Genomic DNA, 22,926 nt, shown 5'->3' on the forward strand with positions numbered 1-22,926 from the left:
GAGAGAGAGAGAGAGAGAGAGAGAGAGAGAGAGAGAGAGACAGAGAGAGAGAGAGAAAAGTCACAACATAACCCACACGGGGAGGCCTGAGGCCAAAGGCAGTAATATCCCACACTCACACACACACACACAAACATATAAGTATGTGTTGGGTGTGTATGTTGAGAGAGGAATCTATGTTCATGTCTGCATTATGTGTGTGCGTGTGAGTGTGTGTGTGTGTGTGTGTGCGTGAGGTATTCAAGGTTCCAGACAAGCCAAGAGGACGGTTTGACACACCTGAGTATGTTTCAGGACTCATGACAGAGAACAGAATTCACATGGAGACATGACCGTTGTGATGCTAATAATGTTGTGCAGCCGGCCTCCACTGGATCACAACATTAGCTTATAGACGAGACACAGAGAGGAAAGCACAGAGAGTCTCATGTTACCTTATTGCACATAAAGGCTCAAATTGATAACTTGATCATAATTTATTTAGATGTGGAAAGAGACAGTAAATCAATTTTTATCGGCAGCTTTCTTCTTAATAGTTTGAGGGTCTCACATATAGCCAAAGGTCACAAAAAATGTCACAAAAAAAGGTCACAAAATCCACCTACTAGCTCCTCTAAATCACACTGATCACACGAACATGTTATATCTTGTTTGATTAATTTGTGCAAAAACAGAACAGTACAGAACAACTGAGGGGGCTCCAAGAAGTCACTGCTCCGTAGCAAGAAATAATCCAGTGCACAACCCCCTGTAAATCCACAACGTGGTGTTTTGACACTTCAGCTAATCTGACGAGCTCCTTGATGAATCATTATATTCAAGAGAGAAATGTTGTTTTTACCCAAACGTTGAACCGTCACTTCAAGAGTTCCAAGCATATTACACACCCACATCTTTTCAAAATGGGCTTCACGACCTCTTTTCCAAGATCGTGCGAAGCTGTTAAATATAGAGCTAAATATCTGTGGTCCATTTTTTATGTCAACACTCTCTGCTTTTGTTACTCCTATTTAACACTTTTTAGATAGCTTGCAAATTGGTTTCAGATGATGCACCACTCCCGTGCCTTCTCCTGTGATTGTCACAGCCATTGCTTTGTGTTTGAACGTGAGGAAAAAGCACTGTATCCTCTCAAAGTCTTAAGTAGACAGAATTACATAAAAAACTGCAGAATTTGTGGAGTAATAGTGTATTAGATCATGAATGTTCAGGCTCTCTTTCCCAATCACTGGAATGCACTCTACGCCATGTCTGAAGCATGCGAGGGGCAAGTTTTATAGCGGGCTGATTGGGTTGGAAGGGCCTGTGTGCTTCATTCAGGGCCACGGAGGTATTTTCCTGTGGGCTGCTAGTTAAGTGGGACTGACTGCTTGGCTCCAGTGGGCAAAAGCCAGCTGGGGACCATTACTACTGCTGAAAGAATATAGCACCCTGTCACAGAATGGAAGCCCGAGATACACACAATGAGCATGTGGCTGCAAACATATGCCTACGTACATGGATGATACCATACACACATACATCACAAACAGAGGCACAAAAGAACAGTTATTTCCTATTTTCTCTTTCTATTTTCACACACACACACACACACACACACACACACACACACACACACACACACACAAAGGAAAGGTAAACTGAGCGCGCATGTGACGTGTCAAAAGGATACGTGCATATCACGGGTTGAGATGAGCACTGTGTCTCCATGTTTATGCTCAATTTAATTTAGTTTGGTTTAGTTAACCATTTGTTTAAAATAATTGACCCAATGAAAAACTTAATAAACCCACAGAACAGAATTCGCGAGTCACTCACATGTCAAAGTCAATCTCCTATTCACTGCCAGCGAATAGGAGATTTACATTTTGGACGAGAGTGAGCGTTCCCGAGGGGTACGACTGGAGCTCATTTGGATGTAAAACCTCGAACAAACATTGTGTGAGTCCACAAAGTCAGTCTCCATTTCATTGTCAAAGCAGCTTGAATTTTTAACTGTTGATGCCATCACCTATTCAAACATTTTGGTGTTTTTGCGCTCGTCTGTAGCATCAGTGGGGACCTTTTCTGGAAAATATTTCACCTTGTAAATATTCTATTTATTAGTCGTGGATTTATCCTTTAATTCAGCATGCCTGCACCCCTACAGTACAACCTAGTGGTGACGCCATTGGTTCCTTTTTTTATTGTAGGCGTCTGCTTTCCCTGCTGCTGTGTCATGGTAAAATGGGTATCTGATATAATGAGAGATTAAAATGGTTGTAATTCTATTGAAATGGAAATGCAGGAGATAAAGAAAAACAAAGTGCAATTCTTCTTCTGTGTCCCATACTGTCTGCCATTCTCTTTTTTCCTCTTTTGTTTTCCCTTTTCCGCCCTCCCGTTCCCTCTTTCATCCTCTCCTCCATCTTGCTCCAGTGTCTTACATCTTCTCGCAACTACAAGCACGAATGAGTGTCATCCATTTGTCACATGACAGACAGCAGACCCCACAAGTGTGTGCACATAAACTAAAACACACACACACACACTTACACACACAAATACAGGCGCTGGGACCAGTTAGGAGCTGATGCAGATGAGTCAGGCTTAGAGAAATGCCAATGAGAGCTTTATGGAGCGCCCTTTTTCTTTTCATCCTTTCTTTTTTTTGTATATCTCTTTCTCCCTCCCTCTCTGTCCTAGAAGCCGAGCCAAAAGTCATAGCTCTTTACTGACAGAGAGACCTTTGCAGTTATTTTTCACAGATCATCCTATGTGCCCTATGTGGAATAGCTTACGGTGATGTGCTCCCTTGGTCGTGCTACATGAGAGTCTGTTCCACTCATGCATTGTTGTACAGCTGGAGTCGCTCAATGTGTGTGTGCGTGCCTGTGATCAAGTTGTTGGAGATACCTGATCCCTTTTATTGTTCATTTGACCCGCATCCCAGGACGCATGAGGGTCAGGGTGGAGTACCTTGTACAGGTGCTCAGTGTGGACATAAAGCAAATGAAGAGAAGAAGAGAGAGAGGGAGAGAGAGAGAGAGAGAGAGAGAGAGAGAGAGAGAGAGAGAGGAAGAACTGAAGAAATAGAAAATATATAGAAAATATTTTTTCTAGCAAACACATTGAGGAGCACTGTTTCTTTAAATCCTCTCTCAGGCATTTCAGCTGATCATATTGGCTGCAGACACACACACACACACACACACACACACACACACACACACACACACACACACACAGATGTATATGGTTAGCAGGCCGAAGCTGGTTTGAGTTAGCATGGAGCCAGTCACACTGTGTGAGAGCCTTACCCCCTGCCTGCAACTGCCACCCTCCACAGTCTCTTTCCTTCTTTCTGTCTCTCCAGCTCTCTCTTTGTGTGACAGTAAGCGCCTGCTCGCTGAGTTTACATACCGGGCTCCCAATGCCCTGGGAAACACACACACACACACACACACACACACACACACACACACACACACACAAGGTTGATCTGCGTGGCCTTGTGTCTCCTGATTAGCCCCCTTCATGACAAACAAGCCATCAGAGCACTGAAGAAGGAGGAGAAGAGCAGGAGGGACGGATGGGAGATGTGAGGAGGAGAAGAGGAGCGGAGTTGTAAGGGGGCGGGGGGCAAGGTGGCGAGGTGGCGAGGTGAGGAGGCTGGGACCCCTGGGGACCCCGAGATCACAGCCATGCTAATGAGGACCTGCTTTGCCAGCAGCAGAGGTGTCAGCTAACCCCTGACAGGTGCACACATGCGTACTCCCAGGGCTTGTGCCTGTGTGTGCACGTGTGTGTGTGCTGTGAGGTTGTGTGGGAGGGGATGCAGGGGCAGGTTTGTGTCCCAGTGGCCTAGCCTGCGGGCGGCTTTGTTCTGTATGCAAATCTGGCAATGTGGCGTTCTGTCGCCCTTGATGGAATGTTGGAGCAGTACGGCGAACCCGAACCCCAGGAATGCCACAGTGACATGTGACATGTACTGTAGTATATCATCTGCCTTCTCAGGCCTGGACCCGCACTGTCTTCTGTTTCTACAGTTAAGCAACATTATTCTACACACTACAAACTTGTGCCAAACTAATGTAGAGAAGTTGGTGGCGTAGCGTTCAAAGGCTACTCATTTTCAAATACGATTTTTTTTTTTTCCTGAGCTTCATAACAGTTCATTTGGCATCAGTGAGCATTCATTACCATCCAGTGTCAGCTGTGGAGCTCCACTGTGCCCATCTCTTCGAGGGCTGAGCCTGTGGATTCTCGTTATTCTTCTGTGGTCTTATTATAAATCCCTCTGGATTAGAGCATCTGATAAAGACCCCAAAATGTAAGTGTAATGTAAATACAGGGAGCTCATGCTTCGAAAACATAAATCAAACTCAGGCTGGGGGCACGGCATATGTGAATTTCTAAATTAAACAGAAATCCACATGTTTACACCATACGCCTGGTGTCTACTTCAACCCCGCCAAGCTCACACCAACTTTTCTACACTGGCCATATGCAAACAGTCAATACCATGGCTCCCCTTCATTCACTGGCATTTTGTTTGTACTTTTTAAGGCAAAATCATGGCTATAAAAGGCAATCTGGAAAGAATAAAATCTGATGTAAAGCTCAGATCTCAGTCCCCGAAGACTGGGTTAATTGGCCCGGTGGTTTAGTAAAAAAACAACCCAGGAGAGAAGGAGAGCATTATTACTGGCCCACCTCAGCTCCACGCATGTGCCAATGTTTTAATAACTTCCTCCAGGCCTCCTGGCCCTTAGCCCTTGTTTTGTTGCACAGGACAAAGAACTGTGCTCCTAAACTGGTCTTAGGTCTGTATTGTGTTTGTCTTTTTCATGCAAGTCTGCCTGGGTGGACACCTGGGCAGAAATATTACTGCTAAGTCAAAGATTTAGACTATTTCAACGGAATGACATCACCCTGTAGCTTTACAAGCATTTGTACTGCCTGCAAAATGACCAACACCGGCAAAATTAATTTCATAATGCAGCCTCATATTACAGAATCCTGCTTTGACTCCATGTAATTGAACCTTTCATCTTATTCACTACACAGCATATGTGTGTGCGTGTGTGTTTGTCAGTGTGCGTGTCAGTGTGCATATGGTGTGCAAGAGTAAATTGTCTGATTAGGTCTAGCATTAGTGACTGCGTGGAGAGGAGAATGTAACTATTCTAACTGGTCGTTGACCGTGGCGGTCAGCAGTGGAGGGGTCCCTGCCATGTCAGGCAGACGACTGTAATTACCACAAACTGAAGCATGACACGGCCCACCGTGATTCTTTAAAGAAGGCTTTTATTGGCTGGAGCACTGAGCAGCGACAACATCTATCTATCTATCTATCCATCTATCTATCTTTATATTCTCTTTTGTTTTCCTCACCCTCCTCCCCTTGCTTGCTTGGTTGGGAAGTTGTTTAAATTTGTCTTTGTCCGTCATTAGGCAGCAGCCATCAGCTGCCACTCTATTAGCTGCCACGCTTCCTTTAACAGCATATGGCACGGCTGTGTAAGATATGACAAGATGCAAATATGTTGGTGGTGGGCTGGAAGGTTGTAGGGGTATATGATAGTTTAGCTTGTATTGATGAAGCCTGCAGACCAAAAGACATATAAGAATAATAATAAAAACTATTTGATGAACTGAGAGAGCTCATCAATCCCTCTGCCAATCTCACATCTTCATTTCATATTGATCCTCATGTGTTGATGAGATTACACAGCTCCCAAGTCTATAGACCCCTCTTGGTCCCCAGGGGGCATGTAAATACCCTCTATGTGTGTGTCACTGTACGTGCGTGGCCAGACGTGCCCAATCACGCCTGGCCCTTAAAGTCCCTCCACCTCTCTTCTTACCCCCTCTCCTCTTCCCTCTCCTCTTTCACTCTCTTCTCCGCATTCAAGCTGTTAAGCTGTCCAGCTCTTGGCTGCCAAGCGTCCGTGTGAAGCCTCGCCAAACTAAACACGGGCAGGCAGCCCGCCACTCGCCCCCCACACACACACACGCACACACACACACACACACACACACACACACACACACACACACCCACACACAAATGCACTGACAAACAAGCACAAAAATACATCCACATAAATGTCCACACACATACGCATACACACGCTTGTACACACACGTTAGTAGCAGGAGTCAGGTCATGCGCCACACCACACAAACAGTGAGAGAGAGGGCTACACCAGAGCCCCACTAATAGCAGAGAAAAACAGACAGAATCAGTAAATGAGCCCCTCATTAACTTTTTCTGACCCTTTCTCCCCTGGAGAAAGCCAAACAGATCACACCGCCAAATCAGCTTCCTGTTCTAGACACTGATCCAACATCAGCTTTGGCTCATCTGTTCTGCACGATACAAGTGTGTGTGTACTGATGTGTGCTGTGAGAGAAGCCGGAGACAGGGAAGGAAAGAGAAAAGAGAATATCGCCACACATGTAACTGTACTGCCTGCGTTTTACATTCCATGACTATGGTTGGCTTTGAGGCAGCCATCTTACTGTAAGGGCTCTGTTCTTGATCACACAAGACTGTGGGCAAAAGTCAGTTCGCCGTCTTTATTTTCTCCCTCCAGGCTTCAAGCTTTGGGACCACCGTACCAACTCGACTCCACTTGCGGTAGCTGCTGATGATAAAGTAGATGCAGATGCCTTGCAAGCAAACACAAAACTGTGTTCAATGCTAGCCTGTGTTGAATTAGATGAATCCCGGCCGAGGCTCTTTTTATGACTCATAAGCGTGTTGACACGGCCATGCCATAGTGACTGATAGATTAATTTGGCATTATTAAGTCATGCCATTTAAAAGGCCAATTTTTCTCTGAGTGACATAGAGTTTGTATGTGTGTGTGTGTGTACAGTCACAACAAATCACTTTACTGTAGTTGTTATTACACCAGTGACGTAGAGCTTTACTTCATGTGGATGCTGTGTTAAGACCCCAGGGGGCTTTGCTGTTTACACATGGGTCCATCACCTCTCCTGTCTTTCCTTTTGTGAGTCTCTCTCTCAAATGCCACACCTCCTCCTCCCTCCCTTCCTCCCTCCCTCCCCCTCTCCATATTTCCTATTTTCCCCATTGGTGTGCTTTTTTCCATTGCTGTTTCCCCTGTCTCCATATGGAAATGACAGAGTAGACGAGATGGATCTGTATATTAAAGCCTAGCTGACATTATAATTAGCATAATGTGTTGTGGCCTTAGGGCAGCACCTGCCATCTGCATTAGCCTGTAGACACACAGACACTAAAAATTTCATACACACACAGACAAAGAAAACCCTCATGCATAGACACAAACAGAGTTCACATGTTTTAAGTACAATTCATTTTACTCCCCAAATATGGCAGCATTGTAAAGTAATACGTTGGTTCAAATGAATGAATAAAGTGTTTTTTATTTTTATTTTTATTTTACAATATTGATGGTGATTTTCTCTCTCCTGGCCCACAGACAAAGATGAGCCATCCAGCTACATCTGCACTACCTGTAAGCAGACCTTCACCAGCGCCTGGTTCCTGCTTCAGCATGCCCAGCACACTCATGGCATCCGCATCTACCTGGACCACCACCCAGTCAACTGCTCCCTCACTCCCCGCATGGCTCTGCCTCCTCCCCTGTGCGCTGATGCCCTGCCCCGCTCCCCTCTCCCCACTTTCCTTGGTGACACCAACAACCCATTCCACCTCCTCCGCATGGCTGCGCCCCTGCTCAGGGAACACCCCCCTCCACCGGGGTACATGGAGACCCGGCTGCCTGCAACGCCACCCTTTATCAGCCCTCCCCCACCCCCTAGACCCGCTCTAGAGCGGCTGCGCCCAGAGGAGATGGGGCTGCTGTCCCAGCACCCCAGTGCCTTTGAGAGGGTGATGCGGATGACCCCCATGGAGCCTCCTTCCATGGACTTCTCCCGACGTCTGAGAGAACTGGCAGGCAACACTACCAATAATGGGGGGCCCACACCTCCTCTCTCACCCAACCGTGTGCCACCAATGCATCGCTTGCTGAGTCCCACGCTTTTCCAGGCTGGCGCCAAGCCCCCGGCTTTTCTCACCTATGCCCCGCAGCCACCCACTCCTCAGAGGGGACATGGTTCTTCCAGCCCTCCTGACACCCAGGGTCAGAACCAGACCCCGGGGAAATCCAAATCCTGTGAGTTCTGTGGAAAGATTTTCAAGTTCCAGAGCAACCTTATAGTCCACAGACGCAGTCACACAGGAGAGAGGCCGTACAAGTGTCATCTATGTGACCATGCCTGTTCCCAGGCCAGCAAGCTTAAGAGGCACATGAAGACACATATGCACAACAAGTCTGGGTCCATGGGTGGCTCTCCAGAACAGGAAAATAGAGAAGAGGGAGGAGAGGGTGAAGAAAAGAGTAGGAAGGGAAGTTCAAGAGGGATGGGGATAGACAATGAGGAGGATGAGGAAGAAGAGGAGGAAGAAGAAGAGGAGGAAGAGGAAGAAGAGGAAGAACTGCGGAATGGAAGTCGGCCAGATTCAAACTTAAGCGAAGACTTCCATGAGTTCAGCCAGAATAGGGTGAATGGCCCCAGACAGTGTCCGGGGGAGAAAACCCTGAGTAGGGATAGAGTAAGTGACAGTGGCGGGGTGGGCATCATGCACCCGTACAACCATCTGGACAATCACCTTAGACTTAACCCTAACAAGAGAGGCCTGGAGAGACATCCTAATGGAGATGGTGGAGAGAGGGGTGAAGAAAGAGAGAATGAGAGGGAGCAGCACAGAGAGCGAGATCAGCAGGTGGAGCAGAGGCCTGTAATGAACGGCAGGATCAGTATATCTGAAGCAGACTCCTTCCCTGGGCTGTTCCAGCGTCGGCCCACCCCCATCACCAGCCCAAACCCCTCCAACAACAAGAGGATCAAAATAGAGAAGGAACAGCTGGAGCTTCCCCCGACCTTACCCCTCATCTCCCCGGAGAATGTCTACTCTCAGCTCCTGGCAGGCTATGCTGCTTCACGCCACTTCATCAGAGAACCTTTCTTGGGATTCACAGATTCCCGTCAGTCGCCATTCGCCACCTCCTCCGAGCACTCCTCCTCAGAGACGGGAAGCCTCCGCTTCTCCACCCCGCCAGGGGAGATAATGGAAGGAGGTAGCGCCTCTGGCCGCAGCGGCAGCAGCACTCCTCACCTCCTGCGAGGACCTGGACCTGGCAGGCCCCCGAGCTCTAAGGATAGGAGGAATGACACCTGCGAGTACTGTGGCAAGGTGTTCAAGAACTGCAGCAACCTGACGGTGCACCGACGCAGCCACACAGGCGAACGGCCCTACAAGTGCGACCTGTGCAGCTACGCCTGCGCCCAGAGCTCCAAGCTGACGCGCCACATGAAGACCCATGGGCAATTTGGGAAGGATGTGTACCGCTGCGACATCTGCCACATGCCCTTTAGCGTCTACAGCACACTTGAGAAACACATGAAGAAATGGCATGGTGAACATTTGATGGCCAGTGAGGTCAAACTGGAGGAGGCGGACAGAGGTTAAGCCAGCAACCATTCATTCAGCCTACAGTGTACACAAGCAAACAATCACACACACATAAGCAAAAGCAGACACACACATGCACACACAAAATCCCTATAACCACTTCTTCAGCTAAGCGGCTTGGCTGGATAATCTCTCTCTCTTTAAAAAAATTTAGACTGATTGATGTTCATCTTTTTTTTTCTTGTCACAGAAACTGCCACCTGAGAATATAAACAAAGGGAAACTTTAATGAGAACTTGTCTGGAATGCACAATATGGTATTTCTTGGCAAACTGTCTGAGGATTTTATCAGTTAGGAATCCATGGAGCCTTTCTACTGTGCAATAATTTCTGTATTTATTGGATTTTTGTAATGATATTTGGCATGTGCAGGTACATCTTTGTGGGATTTCATATGGAGTTAGTTTTGAAATGTGCTAAAACCTTTTTCTTTCTAAAATGCGATAACTGGGAAGAAGTCACCATTAATACACATTTGTTTTGTTTTCTCCTTTTAGGAAGCTTATTATCATGTCTGAGTAAAATTGTGCAAAGCAGTGGATTTTTAAAGTAAAAATGATTGTTTTTTATATTAACTGCAGCAGCGGACTACAATCCACTCCCTAATACAGGCCTAAAGCACTGAATGTCAGCCTGACAATAAAACATCATGCTGGATTTCAAAAATCCAACATTATCTTAAAGACCTGATAAGTTACTTTGCATTTATTCAGGGAATTTGTCCTTGAAAATATTGGCATGTGAATAATTTCAAAATGCAGTTACTGTATTGCTGTCCTTGCTTGAGTCAGGACATAAATAAAGGTTGCACTTAATGGAGGTACCTTTAACTGATGCTCAGTACATTCCCAATGTAGGATTGAATACCATATTTAATATGTTGAATAAGTTAAGACTACTTATGATTATTGTGAGGAGAACAGTCCTGTTTATGTTTTGTAAATATATTCTTTTTTTGATATGTTAAAGTTGCCCCGACTGTACGTGAAAGACGGCCTAAAACTAAACAATCAGAAGACCAGCTGCTGGCATCTCTCACAGTATATGCTAAGTGTAACTACCATTCATTGCTTCATCAGACCCACCTGATTATCTCCCCCACTCCCTCCTCCTATGTGTGCTTACGCAAAGGCAGTTTGTTAAACTAAAGCTACTTCAACAATTGTAACCCTTTCTAAATCATTCTCCATCTCCCTGCCGTAGCCTCACTCTCTGACCCAGGTCGACTTCCCGTGTCCCCTTAAGATCCACGAAATGGTTCCAAATGCAATTCACATCAGTATGTGTTAGCGTGTGTGTTCTTCTCTCTGCAGTGTGTTCTAAGCCTCTCTCTCCGACGGTGTCTTTTCACAGTTCACTAGCTCAGATTCATGCATTAGAGCGGCTTTTAAAGGGAAGCCTGTTCATTGGCCTCACAAAGTGATATGGGTTTAACTCCCAGTAACAGATTTTGTGACAATGTCCATGTTAGTGACTTTTGGGGATTACAGTTTTTATTTTCTGCATCGTTCATCCTGAAATGAATCTGTTGGAGGAAAAAAAAGGCTATTTTATGAGTTATGATAATTTTGAGCACAGCTGCAAGGAGGATGGCCATGCGACCTTGAGTAGGGGCTATTCTTATGGTAAAATGAAAGATTGAAATTAAGAAATGAAGAAGTGTGAGAAAGAACTGGAGGGAGAAAGAGCAAGACCTTGGCCAGGGAGGAGAGTCATTCAAATGAAATTGGAAGCATATGAAAAGTGTGTTTTTTTTACCCAAATGCACATTTCCTGGCCACATCTTGTAACGGACCATCAGAGTGAGACAGAGCGAGCGTGAGAGGGAGGGAGACGGTGAAGCCACATGAAAGGAGATTGAGACTACATCTTTCATTTTAGTACTGCAATTCTCAATCATCCTCACTTGAAAGTTTGACCTGCTATTTCGGCCTATTGTCAGGTTTTATCTGCATCATTTTTTTGATAGAAAAAAAAGGATTATACTGTATCTTAAATGCAAATTCCTCTTTTTTGATTTTAAAAAGGAAATGATGAGGCCACAGCAGTTCTCCATAAGCTAGCTCAATATATTAACAGCGAATTGACATAAGAAGTGAGATCGGCTGAAGAGCATGTTACGCTTACACCATGAGAGCAAAAATCCCGATCCTGTTGTAGACACACGGCGTATTCATTCCAGTGAAACTCAGTTCAGCCAAAATGAGGCACACAACTATGAAATATATCAGATCCAAACGATGAACAGTGGAACACTGACAAAGATCTGAATCACACATGGACATTCAGGCTTACATGTTTACAGTGTTGAAGTATGCCGTTAATAAAATACTCTGTGTAAGTGTTTAAATGATAATAAAGTATTGTTTTCGCCAATGTTCTTTCAAATGTTTTTGAATGCCATAGCAGTTTTGTATGATTATCATGGTGGAGGGATTTTATCTTCATGAATATGTTTCTGTATGATTACTTGTTCAATGTATGGGAAGAACATTTTTGAAATGTAATATTGCAGAATCATGCCAGATTCTTTTCTAACAATAGTGGTGCCATTATTGACTTTTTTGTTTTGTTTTGTTTTATTTAATTTTTCTTTTTTCTTTTGAGATAATTTCCTGCTGTTGGTTCGGTGAAGCTATCCTCCGTGGATGTAAAACAAAAAAGAACAGAATTACATGAATGAGATGATCCTAAAGGAAGAACTTTGGGAAAGGGAATGCAATGCATTGAGCAGGAATCCTTTTCCAAATCAATTTAATGAGACGTTCATGAACATTGACTTTTCTTTTTCCTCATGGTTGGTTGAAGGTCTTGTGATGGCACTTACAACTGTAATTTTAAATACATTTTCATATTTCACTTTTCACAACTTTCACTTACACTCTTTGTACAAAACAGTTTCCTTGTTTTTTGTTTTTTTTTTTGGGGGGGGGGGGGGGGGGGGTGCATCATTGTGAAAAAAAGTGATTTCAGAACAGTACACATCTGCTGTTTTGAACATATATGTATTTTTGTAATGTGTTGAAAAATCAATACAAGAAAGTCAACACTTCAATAAATGTTGCAATTGCTCTATGATTGAAGCAACTTTTAATTCTGATTATTTCATCCTCTTTTTCTTCTACCATCGTGATTAATAGCACACATTGGAACAGCTGTATACATAATAGGTTTAGTGTACAGCTACAACTACTATTGTTACTGCACCACCATTCTAATCCAGTCCTTTTTTTTTATCAACTTCTGTAAGGGGCTTTGCCAAAATAACATTGCAGAAAAAGCTGTTTATAAGACCATTCTGATGATTCTGATTCTGAGGTTGGCTTTAGGGTGTGGAACCTTGTATTATTGCCAACTAGCAGCCAACAGTGGCGGACCTATGCAGGATTTAAACCATCAACATTATCCTGGGTCAGAGTGTAATAAAACACACAACATGCATTTATAAATAGGAGACAGGGAAAAGTTTTGCACTGAACATTTCCATTTATTGTTTGTAAGGATAACAAATTGTTTGTCACCTGTTTCTCCTCTGCTGTGATGGCACTCCCTGTTTAGACCCAGAAACATACAGGAGGGCCAATGGCTTATGCAGGGCTGTTACCAGGGGAAGGCACCACATCTGGTCTGGATGGAGGGGCACTTTACCTGTCAATCAGAATCAGAATCAGAACCGTTTATTGCCAAGTACGTTACACATACAAGGAATTTGACTTGGTGAATGGTGCATAACAATAAACAATGAACTCAGTGCAATAATCGAGACATAATTTAATTCTTAAATTATGAATACAAAAATATAATACAATTACAATAAAATATGGTAAACAAATACACAGATACCGGTACTTTAAAACAAGTATATTACAAAAGTGGCAAGTGTATTTAAATATAGAAATGGCAAGGGTGTGTTCTAGTGTGTAACAGTAGGAAATTGTCCTGCGGATGTAAGAGTCAGAGAGGGTCCCGGGCTTTGTTGATGAACCCAACTGCAGAAGGGAAGAAACTGTTCATGTGGCGTGAGGTCTTGGTCCTGATAGACTGCAGCCTCCTGTCAGAGGGATCCAACAGTTTATGTCCAGGGTGAGAGCAATGCTATTTTAACTGTTTTTGATTGAGGACTTGCCTAAAAATGTGTTTTAGAATGTTTTGTAATTTCATTGTTGGTTGAATATTTTGTTAAATCTCCTGTGATAGAATTGATTATCAGATACCAATCCATGTCTCTTAGCAGGAGGAGGCAGGAGTTCATGACTACAGATCCATCTCACACAGTTTCTTGCAGAAAATAAAATCATAAATGGTGCACAAAACAAAAACGACATACCGACTCTCATACATCGAGATAAGACTAGGAAAAAGCTCTATTCAGGTATCACCTCCAAAACATTCATTCCTGTCCCTCAGATCCACACTTTGATCATGAATGGAAGGAAACTGTCGACATGCTCACAACAAACCCCTTCCTGTCACTCAACTCAGCAGATGACCACCAACTGACACAACCAATCGTCCCCAGAGAAATCAAAGCTGACCTGAAAAAAATGAAAAACACAGCCCCTGAAAAAGACAACGTAGACACCAGCCGGATCAAGAAAGCACTAGAAACCTACCTCATCTTGCTCTCCCTCCTCTTCACCATCTGTCCCACCGCCACTCACTTCACCTTGCCACAGTCACAAAGATCCAAAACATCCTACGAGCTACAGACCCATCAGCCTCCTCAGCCACATCGGTAAACTGTCTCAACAGCATCCAAAACAAGGCAATAAAAATGTCATACAGACTGCCACAGTACATCCCATTACATCCAAAGTGTCCGGTCTCAAAACCGTCCAAGAGAGAAACATAATGCTCACAGAGTAATACATACAGAAAGCCATTCAGCTAATCCAAGAGGTACATTGGGCTACTGGAACTTTCCATAATCCTCCAAAACAAACCAGCATAACTATCAAGATCAAATTCCCATCGCCCCCCCCACGATGACATTTAACTCCATTCAATTTAGATTCCACACAACTCATATATCTAATGCATCATATTTTTAATTATCATTCTCTTTTACCTATCTAGTTATTATTATTATTTATTTATAATCTTACCTTAATTAGCTTTGCACCCTGACTGCTATTTATTTATAAAAAAAAAAGAAACCCACCAAAGCCCTGGCATGGGGCAAGCAGCCTCCAAGCCTCCCGAGTAGGCTCCTCCTCCATCTCCTTCCTCAGTCGCTACCCTCAAATCATAGCTTCTTGATGGAAAAGGGCAAAAGCACTCACGCTCACAATCTGAACTAACTAACTAACTCACTCACTCACTCACTCACTCACTCACTCACTCACTCACTCACTCACTCACTCACTCACATGCCTTAAAACAGAGACTAGCCAGTGTGGAGAGCTGTAAGGGCCCAAGTGTTAAAGAGGCATAGCTTAGTGCAGAGCTTCTTTTAGTCTTTTTTTTGAGTTTACGTATATGGTTATTTATTTAAAAAAAAATGTTTGTATTGTTTATAGTATTGTTTTTGTTTTTGTGGTCATGACAACTTTACCAGGCCTTGACATTACATATTGCCGCACGGGATTGTCGGTTTACATTTGTAAATAAAGGCATATGGACGGCCTAACTGGGCATTGCTGTCAGTTTGTGTGCCCTAGGCACTCAGGTACAAAAAATGGCTTTGGTCTCTACAGCTAATTTCCCCATTCATGACAACTGGTGGGTGTATTTTTATCCAACTCGCCGATAAATAATATCTATATTAGACTTAAAGTTATGCATGATGGAGGTTGAGTGCAGTGGCTCCACCGAAAACATTATATTTCCCACAATTTAAGCTTCTGCATTTTCCAAATGTACTAGTATTATTCAAACGTATTGTTCGGTTTGTAAGTCTCGTACCGAACGGTTTAATATGAATACGTGTATTGTTACACCCTTATTATTAGGAGGTGGTTCACCTGTAGTAGGACAGCACTGAAGGCCCAGGTATAAAATGCACGGCCCGCCACTATCTGACATGACATGACATTCTGGTTCACTGGGTCAGGTCTGTTTTCTGGTAAGGGCAGTTGTCTCGCTATGGGTGCCCCCAACCCACGGGCCACATCGCAACTGCACTGCCTGCACTGTCCATATTTATGCTCCTAAACTAAAAAAGGACAATAATAACAATACAAATAGTTGATTGTTGATAAATGTATTAAATTGAAGCAGTCCCCAAATATTTGACTCAAGGGTAGCTTAACCACGTCAAAAAGATGCTACCAGCATAGGTTTTCACCTAGTCTTGTGCAGTTATAAGAGGCAACGCAATGCAAACTGAAGTGGTTGTTGAAGTGTGATGTCTAAAGGTCTGTGAGTTGATATTTTAGGGTTGAAATTCAAGAAATACCTATCATGTTGTCAGTGAGGAATCTTGCTAGCTTGCAGTTAACAATCTTGGGCAAGACAGAACACAGGAATGGTAGGTACTAAATCTTGATCAGAATCTGACAAATAATATTTCACATTGTACTACTATACCAGTGCATTGATTAAAAAAAGACACCTTCCAAAGTGTTACTTCAGAGAAGACTGCTAGTATACCTTCCTTGTTCTTAGATAACAATACAAATGAGAGTGAGACTCACAGCTGAAGGTAGCTGTTGACAGACTACTCATGCTTCATAAATGAGTCCTGGCATGAGTGTGGGGACCCATCAGGTATTTCTTGATATCAGGCCAACAGCAGTCAAGCCTGTCCTCGCTTGAGCCTCCAGGCCATTGGATAGCATAACAGAAACAGTGCATGCGTTGATGTGTGTGTGTGCGTGTGTGTGTGTATGTGTGTGCGCGTATGTCCTAGCTTAAAGAGAAAACAATAGAAGAGGGAAGAAACACAATGTAGTGGAGATAGTGGAGTGTAGAAAGGAAAGAAAGCTTGTGAAGGGCGGGTTTGTGTGAGAAAGTCAAATCAGGAGAAATTCTGATGGTTGCCAACTCATGCCACACACAACGACCCATGACTCAGTGTCCCAGTGTAACAACATTATGCATGGTTCAACGTCAAAATATAATTATTACGCCAACATACTGAAAATAATGGAATTGCTTACATAAATGATGATTGGAGGCATTGGTGTTTGCAGGAGGGTTCTGACTTTTCCCAACTGTGTGTGTGCCTGAAGATGACATCTGGGTGCCATGTTGATGACCCACAGCTCTTATCCTAGCAATGGCACAACATTGACAAAACAATTGCAATAGCATGACTTTCTGCAAACGGTTAGTAGTTGCAGATGCTTTGAATGATTCCAAAAAAGGTAAAAGAAAAATGGATTCAATCTCATATGTCAAGTGATATTGTTTCTCTCTTTTCATATATTAAAAACACATAAAGGGACAGTCTTTGTATGGCATTACACTTATTTTTCTCATCAGATTGACATGATGTGGAACAAAGTTGTGTATTTGGCTTTCAAAATTGCAAATCATATCACAACCTCAAGGATCTTATTATAAAACATAGTTTCTATATTTTGGCAAAACCTTACACTCATACTGAACTGTGTATTTTTTTACAATGGCTGCTCTTCTTATAATCAGGCCACACAAATGTGTGCTCACAGACCCATTCCGGCAACTTATCTGCCACCACCCCCATCTTGCACAGTTCACATATGACATGAGGTTAAAAAACTCTCTTTTAAGCTTGTTTAGGAGAAGTCCCCGGCCTGTGTGCCCAGCCCCATGGGAGAAAAGTGGCTTTGAGCGCCAGTGGTGAGGATGTGCTGTATCCTCTTCACCAGAACGCACCGGGCAGAGGCCCTATAGTCACAGACAGAGTGTCGCGGAGCGGGAGATGGGAAATCAGGGTTTGGAGTAAAACCACGTCCTCGGAGAACAGGGTGTCAGCAGGGACTGCGGCTCACGTCCTGGGCCACACAGAACCACAAGGCCACCGCAGGGACCTGACTTTCCGCTGGATCACAGGGATCAGGCCCCACTGGCCTCTCTGCAGATATCCAGTTACTAATCTACTGGCCCTGACCAGTACCCAGTCAAATGGTACTGCCTGCCCAGCAGGCAGACTGGGCTTCGCCCTGCGACACACAGTAAATCCGGCCCAGTTGAATGCTCTTGGGAAAAGGGGGAAAAAGGAGGGAGGAAAGGATGGGGGGCAGAGAGAGCAATTTAGAAGGGTGGTCAGGAGACCGAGAGCAGTGTGGTCGAGCGTGGTCACTCAACAGCTTTGCCTTGGGAAGATTCTCTCTTCTGGGAGAATCTGACCCAAACGAACAAAGGCTTTGTGGTCATGTCGAGCGTGTAACTAAAGGACAGGAAACGCAGACTTTTTCAGAGGGAGGAAAAACACTAAAGCCACTCGGTGGGAGGTTTTGGCCGTTTACAGCGCAATCATGTCGTCAAGTATCAGAACGGCACTCATCTCAAAACACACATGACAACTCATGGTTGGTATAATTGCCTCCCTTATATTCAGAAAATTCCGTAACTAGGAAAACTGCAATCTTTCTTTAACTCACATTCACATAATTATGGCTATTATAATTCTGTATGTAGCTCATATTATTATATCTTTCTCTTTTTACTCTTTGGTCAGTGGGGTTATGACAGGGGGGTACACATACAACAGTATTATAAGATTGTATTGTAAAATGACTTCAAGAAAGAAACAAAGGAAAATTGAAATCCTATGTTTCACAATTAGACAATTGACGATTGACAATTGGTTCCCTTAAAACTCTTCCTAACTATAAGACGGATGAGTGAACGTACATGATTGTGAAGACACCTGATGTGATCCACTTTAACACTGATTTGCCTTCAGCTGATCTTGTTTTTATCAGTAAAACAACTCAGTGGGTTCCTCCTGAAGCCCTCTTGAACATTGTCCGTCATCTCACCATGGGGATGTAGTCAAGCATAACATTCATTTATCTTTGCACTGCAGACACACCCTCTCTGTCTGCGTATTTAATGACGGCTGCTTTCAGTCTCCATCACTTGCTTTGACTGTCATAACCTCACCTGTATCTATTTCAATGTCTTAGTTCTTTGTTCTCTGTTTCCTCTCCCTAGCCTGCTTCTACTTGATTGATTCCTTCCAGATACACTTTCTCTCCCTCTCCTCTTCACCCTCCCTCCCTCCCTCCCTCCCTCCTTTTTTCAGAAACAAACTCTTTTCTCTCTTTCCTGCCCTATCTCCCACTGTCAGCGTAATTCCATTGGAGTCAGACCTCCCAGAGGGGCCCAGACACAGGTAGCTACCGCGGTGGGGAAGCTTCTTTGCTGTCGGCTTCCTGACGCCCGACCTGCCCCCCCAGCACACGCTCACACACATGCACACCTTGCCTCAGGGGGGTCAATGTCATTGTTGGCATTGGGTACATGCTCGTCGTGGTGCAATATTAAATCTTCTCATTTGATTTGGACTGTAATTATGTCGTAAAAACAAACTGGCTGTGAAGCCGTAGCCCGCCAGTGTGATCTACTTTCATCAAGTGCAGACTGGCTTAATTATAGAGTGTGCCATACACCCATCTTTCACTGGGCAGCTTTTCCTGCTGCTTCTTTAAGCCATCACATTCTTTTATTGTGCGTTAATCACAAGGCAATTGGACCGTTTGCAATGGCTGGGGGTATATTTTTACTCTGGTCTGTACACATCCTGCGAATTCAAGTCAAGAGTTAAGCAGTTGTACATGGTAATGGGATCTGATGCTTCCTCTATTTCTTCCGTGTACTTAATGATATGGTTTACATACCACAGAGGTATTCAAATGTGAGGAATCTCTGCTGAGAATAAAGGATTTGCTGTTCTTTGTACACCTTAAATTGAGTGTGTGAGGTTAGACAGATAAATGAGTAAATTTGACAATAAATGATCAAATCTCATCAAAGGAAATCACACTGATGTGAACGACTGTAAATACAACTTAGATTGTTTCCCCATGGGATTTTATTTCAATTTCATTATCTTAATAGGGAACCATAAAGCACTTGAAGAAATAACACTGAAGCTCAAAGATCTATGAATTTTATGAGAAAATTATTTCCTTTTTATCTGGGTTTTACATGCAGACATCTGAAATACGTGTTTGTTTTGGCCTGCATGTGCCACATAGTTAAGTCAAACCAGATTCCACCTTCACATCAACTCGCACAGGAGGACGCCAGATGCCAAATTGCAACATATGGCAATATGTACATTCATTTTTTTTGCTGCGTTTCATGCAATATGTTTTAGAGTACTCCAACGATTAAATAATTTGCTCTGTGTATTATGCGTCTCAAACTGATCTCCCGTTTATCTGATTTCAGTTAAATTGTGTATGATTGTAATGAAGTCAGTTACTAGTGATTAGGACTTGTGGCGGATAAATAAAATAAAAACAGTCACTCAGGAAAGACAAAATCAAAAATCTAGAAGTATTTATTTTCTCAGAATAAAAAACAGGCTAGAATTATAATCTTGATGTCAATGCGTACTGGCTAGAAATAAGAGAACACAACAAGGGTTGATGTCAGAGATGAGTGTGTGAGGGAGGGATAAAGGATGGAGCCGTCTGGGGACTGACCCCTTTATGTCTTAATAGTTGAGCTGAAAAAGAGGGGAGACTATGAAAGCTGAAGGGTCACCGTGGGAGAACTCCCTCGTTTTTGTCCCTCTCCATCGGCCTTTCATGATGGGTTGTGACAGGTGTGTGAAGTGGGCACCTTAGCAGAGGTAATTGCCATTTCTCTCCTGTGGGTCATTGTTTGCCCCTTTGCCTGAAAAGAAAAAGAGGATTTTAGTTTGTTACAATTCCAGTGTTAAAGATGAAGACTTCTCCAAAATATTCGGAGTGCATCCATTATCAGTGTAGTGCGCTGTACATAAACACACCCTGCTGATGCTGCTGTTCTTTAGCTGAAACAGGCTGCTGTGGCTTCGCTGCAGAAACCATAATGGTACCACTGAGGAGTCATAAAGGTGATTAAACGATCAATGGAGACTCTTTGAGGTTATTGATTCACCCTTGTTTGAGACACAGCTCAAACCAAACTATAGATCACTGACTGCCCTAAGACAGTTGGATGTGTTCATGAATGTCTTTTTGACTTATTCTTGGTAACATGTTGGAGCATGGCACAACATTTGTGAACACAAGGTCACCATCAGCTGGCTATTTAGCTTTTTTAACATTAGCTTGCTAGTCCCCCATGTTTTCATGCTAACGTTTCACTGGTTACAGAAAATGAGCGGTCAGCATGCTAGTGGTAAGCATCAGTGCTCGGTCCCTGCTGCTAGGAGACTACAGCCACGAGAGGAGTGGACGGCCTCTCTGGAGATAGATGGAGCCGTTAGGGTTTGCGCTGGCTGAATTTGAGTTGCTGTGAGGATCCGTCTCCGAAGCTGGCACCCCTCTCCTCCCAGCAAAGTGGTGTACCAGTGAGGGATCGGGTGCAGTTTTTGTCTCATTAGTGGTCTGATAAACAGTAAATTAAAATCAAATTCAGTGTCACATAGCATATTGCGATTTTCCAACCTACCGTAGTTAGCTGTCATCAGCTTTAGCTGTCATATTTTGTTGGTGCTGCGATGAGGCTTTCGTCATTTGGAAGTGGGCGTGGTTTCATCTCTTAGCCCCTTGATCACTTTTGGGATATTTGTTTAATTTATGCAGGAAAGAAAAAAAGTTCCCAAGTTTTGAAAATATTCTAGTTGCTGCGAAGCACTAAACAGTACCTTGCGCGGGCTTTCCTGACAGTGTAGTCCTAACTGGCGTGGCTGTTAGGAAGTACCTTGTACATCAACTCGTCTGGGCTGGTTTTGTATAGTGGCTGCACAACTAATTACAGACCATAATTAGTGCTTCTAATACTCCGCTCTGCAGGTTGGCTGAGCCTCTTGACAGTCTCAGGTTGTAAAGGGGCGATGGTCTCAACCTCCTGAGTGCTGGGATGGTTGTCCCCCATGTGTGGCATGAGTGACTGGGCCTGGAGAATACTGGCAAGTCAGGAACATGTAGTCATAAGGGTAAGGATACTCAACCAAACGTCCGACCAAGCCTGCTGTTTGAGGTTCGCTGCGAAAGCCGTGCCCACCCACAGCTTGGACACATGGAGGTGGGGGCTGCAAGCCTTGCTCTTTTGTCTCAGATTCATAGTTCCCTTCCTCACAGCTGTTATGCACTTGGGAAAACTCACCTGCCAGGTACTCTGGGAAAAAGGGCCAGGTTGCTAGGACCAAGTGGTTCTGGGGCACTGGAGGTAAACCCCTGAGTGCTCTTGTGGAAGTTCCCTCATTGGAAAAGACATTTTGGAGGAACAGGAAATGCCTAGGAGCAGAAGTTAAAGATGCTCAGTAGAATACAAGGCAAATAATTTATTAGCAAGGTTTCTTAGCTAAACATGCACTACCTACAGCAATTAAGAAATGAAAAGGGTCTGAAAGCTAAAGTGGACCTAATTCCACTCAGTTATCTTTGGGTAGAGGCAGGCTGACGAGAAGTTGAGGGTGTTGGGCCTGCAGAAGAGCTACTAGCATATCTGGAATAATACAGGTACAACAAACAAATCTGAGCTGTAAGAAGCTGCTGCTGGTCCTCTCTGAACACTGGACTCAGGGTAGCTAGGGGCACTTTTAGAGGTAGCCCCAGAACCAGACGCTGCAGGGGCAAATCCACCAGAAGGCACCATCCAGTTAGAGCCAGCAGAAGCATGGCTAGCAGCTAGGTAGTGGGAGATAATTAGGAGAAGCTCTGACACATCTTTTAAAATGTGGACAAAAGGAAACTTTACTTGACTACCAGTCAGCCTACAGGGGGGAAACACTGTTGAAAAGCAGACAAAGCATAAGCACAACTCGGCCTGCTTAACAGAAATCATTCAAAACAGCACAAAGAAATGGTTGCTTACTCTGGAGAGAACCAAAGAGTCACTATGGTGAATGAGCAGCTCAAGTGCTACAATGATCCTGTGGAAGGTTTATAAATGTTGCAGGTGACCTGCACTGACCAATCAGAACAGTTAACGATACACAGCTGGTAGCGAATGAATGCTGATGAAGGTGTGTCCCTCATGCGGAAACTTCAACAGTGAGTGGCCCAATCCCAATCTCCCCCCTCACGGACTCGAGGACTTTGAGGCGCGCTCCCACGAAGTCCGTGAGGGTTCAGGGCTGTCCCACTGTCAAATCATCGAGTGTTTGAGTCTCTCTCAGACATTTTGAGTCCTTTATGAACCCTTAGCCTAAGGGAATTACCCACAAATCATTGCAATGTGACATTAAACACGGGGTAACCAGTGGACGCATGGAGACGTAAAAAAAAAGGTAAACAAAGAGGACGGCTCACGTGTGTTCAGCCTGTCATAATAAATTTACTCAGAAACATTAAGGGTTAAAGATGGAACGAATAAAT

General features: G+C 44.0%; 1 protein-coding gene and 1 long non-coding RNA gene across 4 annotated transcripts in view; one reads left to right on the top strand and one right to left on the bottom strand.

The window, feature by feature from the left end:
* bcl11bb (BCL11 transcription factor B b) overlaps nucleotides 1-12,443 on the top strand; it is a 28,789-nt gene extending 16,346 nt beyond the window's left edge. For all 3 annotated transcript variants that reach the window (XM_031872796.1, XM_031872798.1, XM_031872797.1), the window contains one exon: nucleotides 7,458-12,443. In XM_031872796.1, coding sequence (XP_031728656.1) covers nucleotides 7,458-9,514 — 2,057 coding nt within the window. In that variant the 3' untranslated portion in view covers nucleotides 9,515-12,443. The remainder of the gene's footprint in view (nucleotides 1-7,457) is intronic.
* Nucleotides 12,444-20,026: 7,583 nt separating this feature from the next.
* LOC116397391 (uncharacterized) lies at nucleotides 20,027-22,469 on the bottom strand. The gene is made up of 3 exons (XR_004213674.1): nucleotides 22,424-22,469; nucleotides 21,713-21,843; nucleotides 20,027-20,293 (listed from the first exon to the last, which is right to left on the bottom strand). It is a non-coding gene; the product is annotated as an uncharacterized LOC116397391 (long non-coding RNA).
* Nucleotides 22,470-22,926: the final 457 nt, after the last annotated feature.

The sequence above is a fragment of the Anarrhichthys ocellatus genome, unplaced genomic scaffold (assembly GCF_004355925.1).
Source record: "Anarrhichthys ocellatus isolate YVR2014 unplaced genomic scaffold, GSC_Weel_1.0 scaffold66, whole genome shotgun sequence".
Taxonomy (NCBI): Eukaryota; Metazoa; Chordata; class Actinopteri; order Perciformes; family Anarhichadidae; genus Anarrhichthys; species Anarrhichthys ocellatus.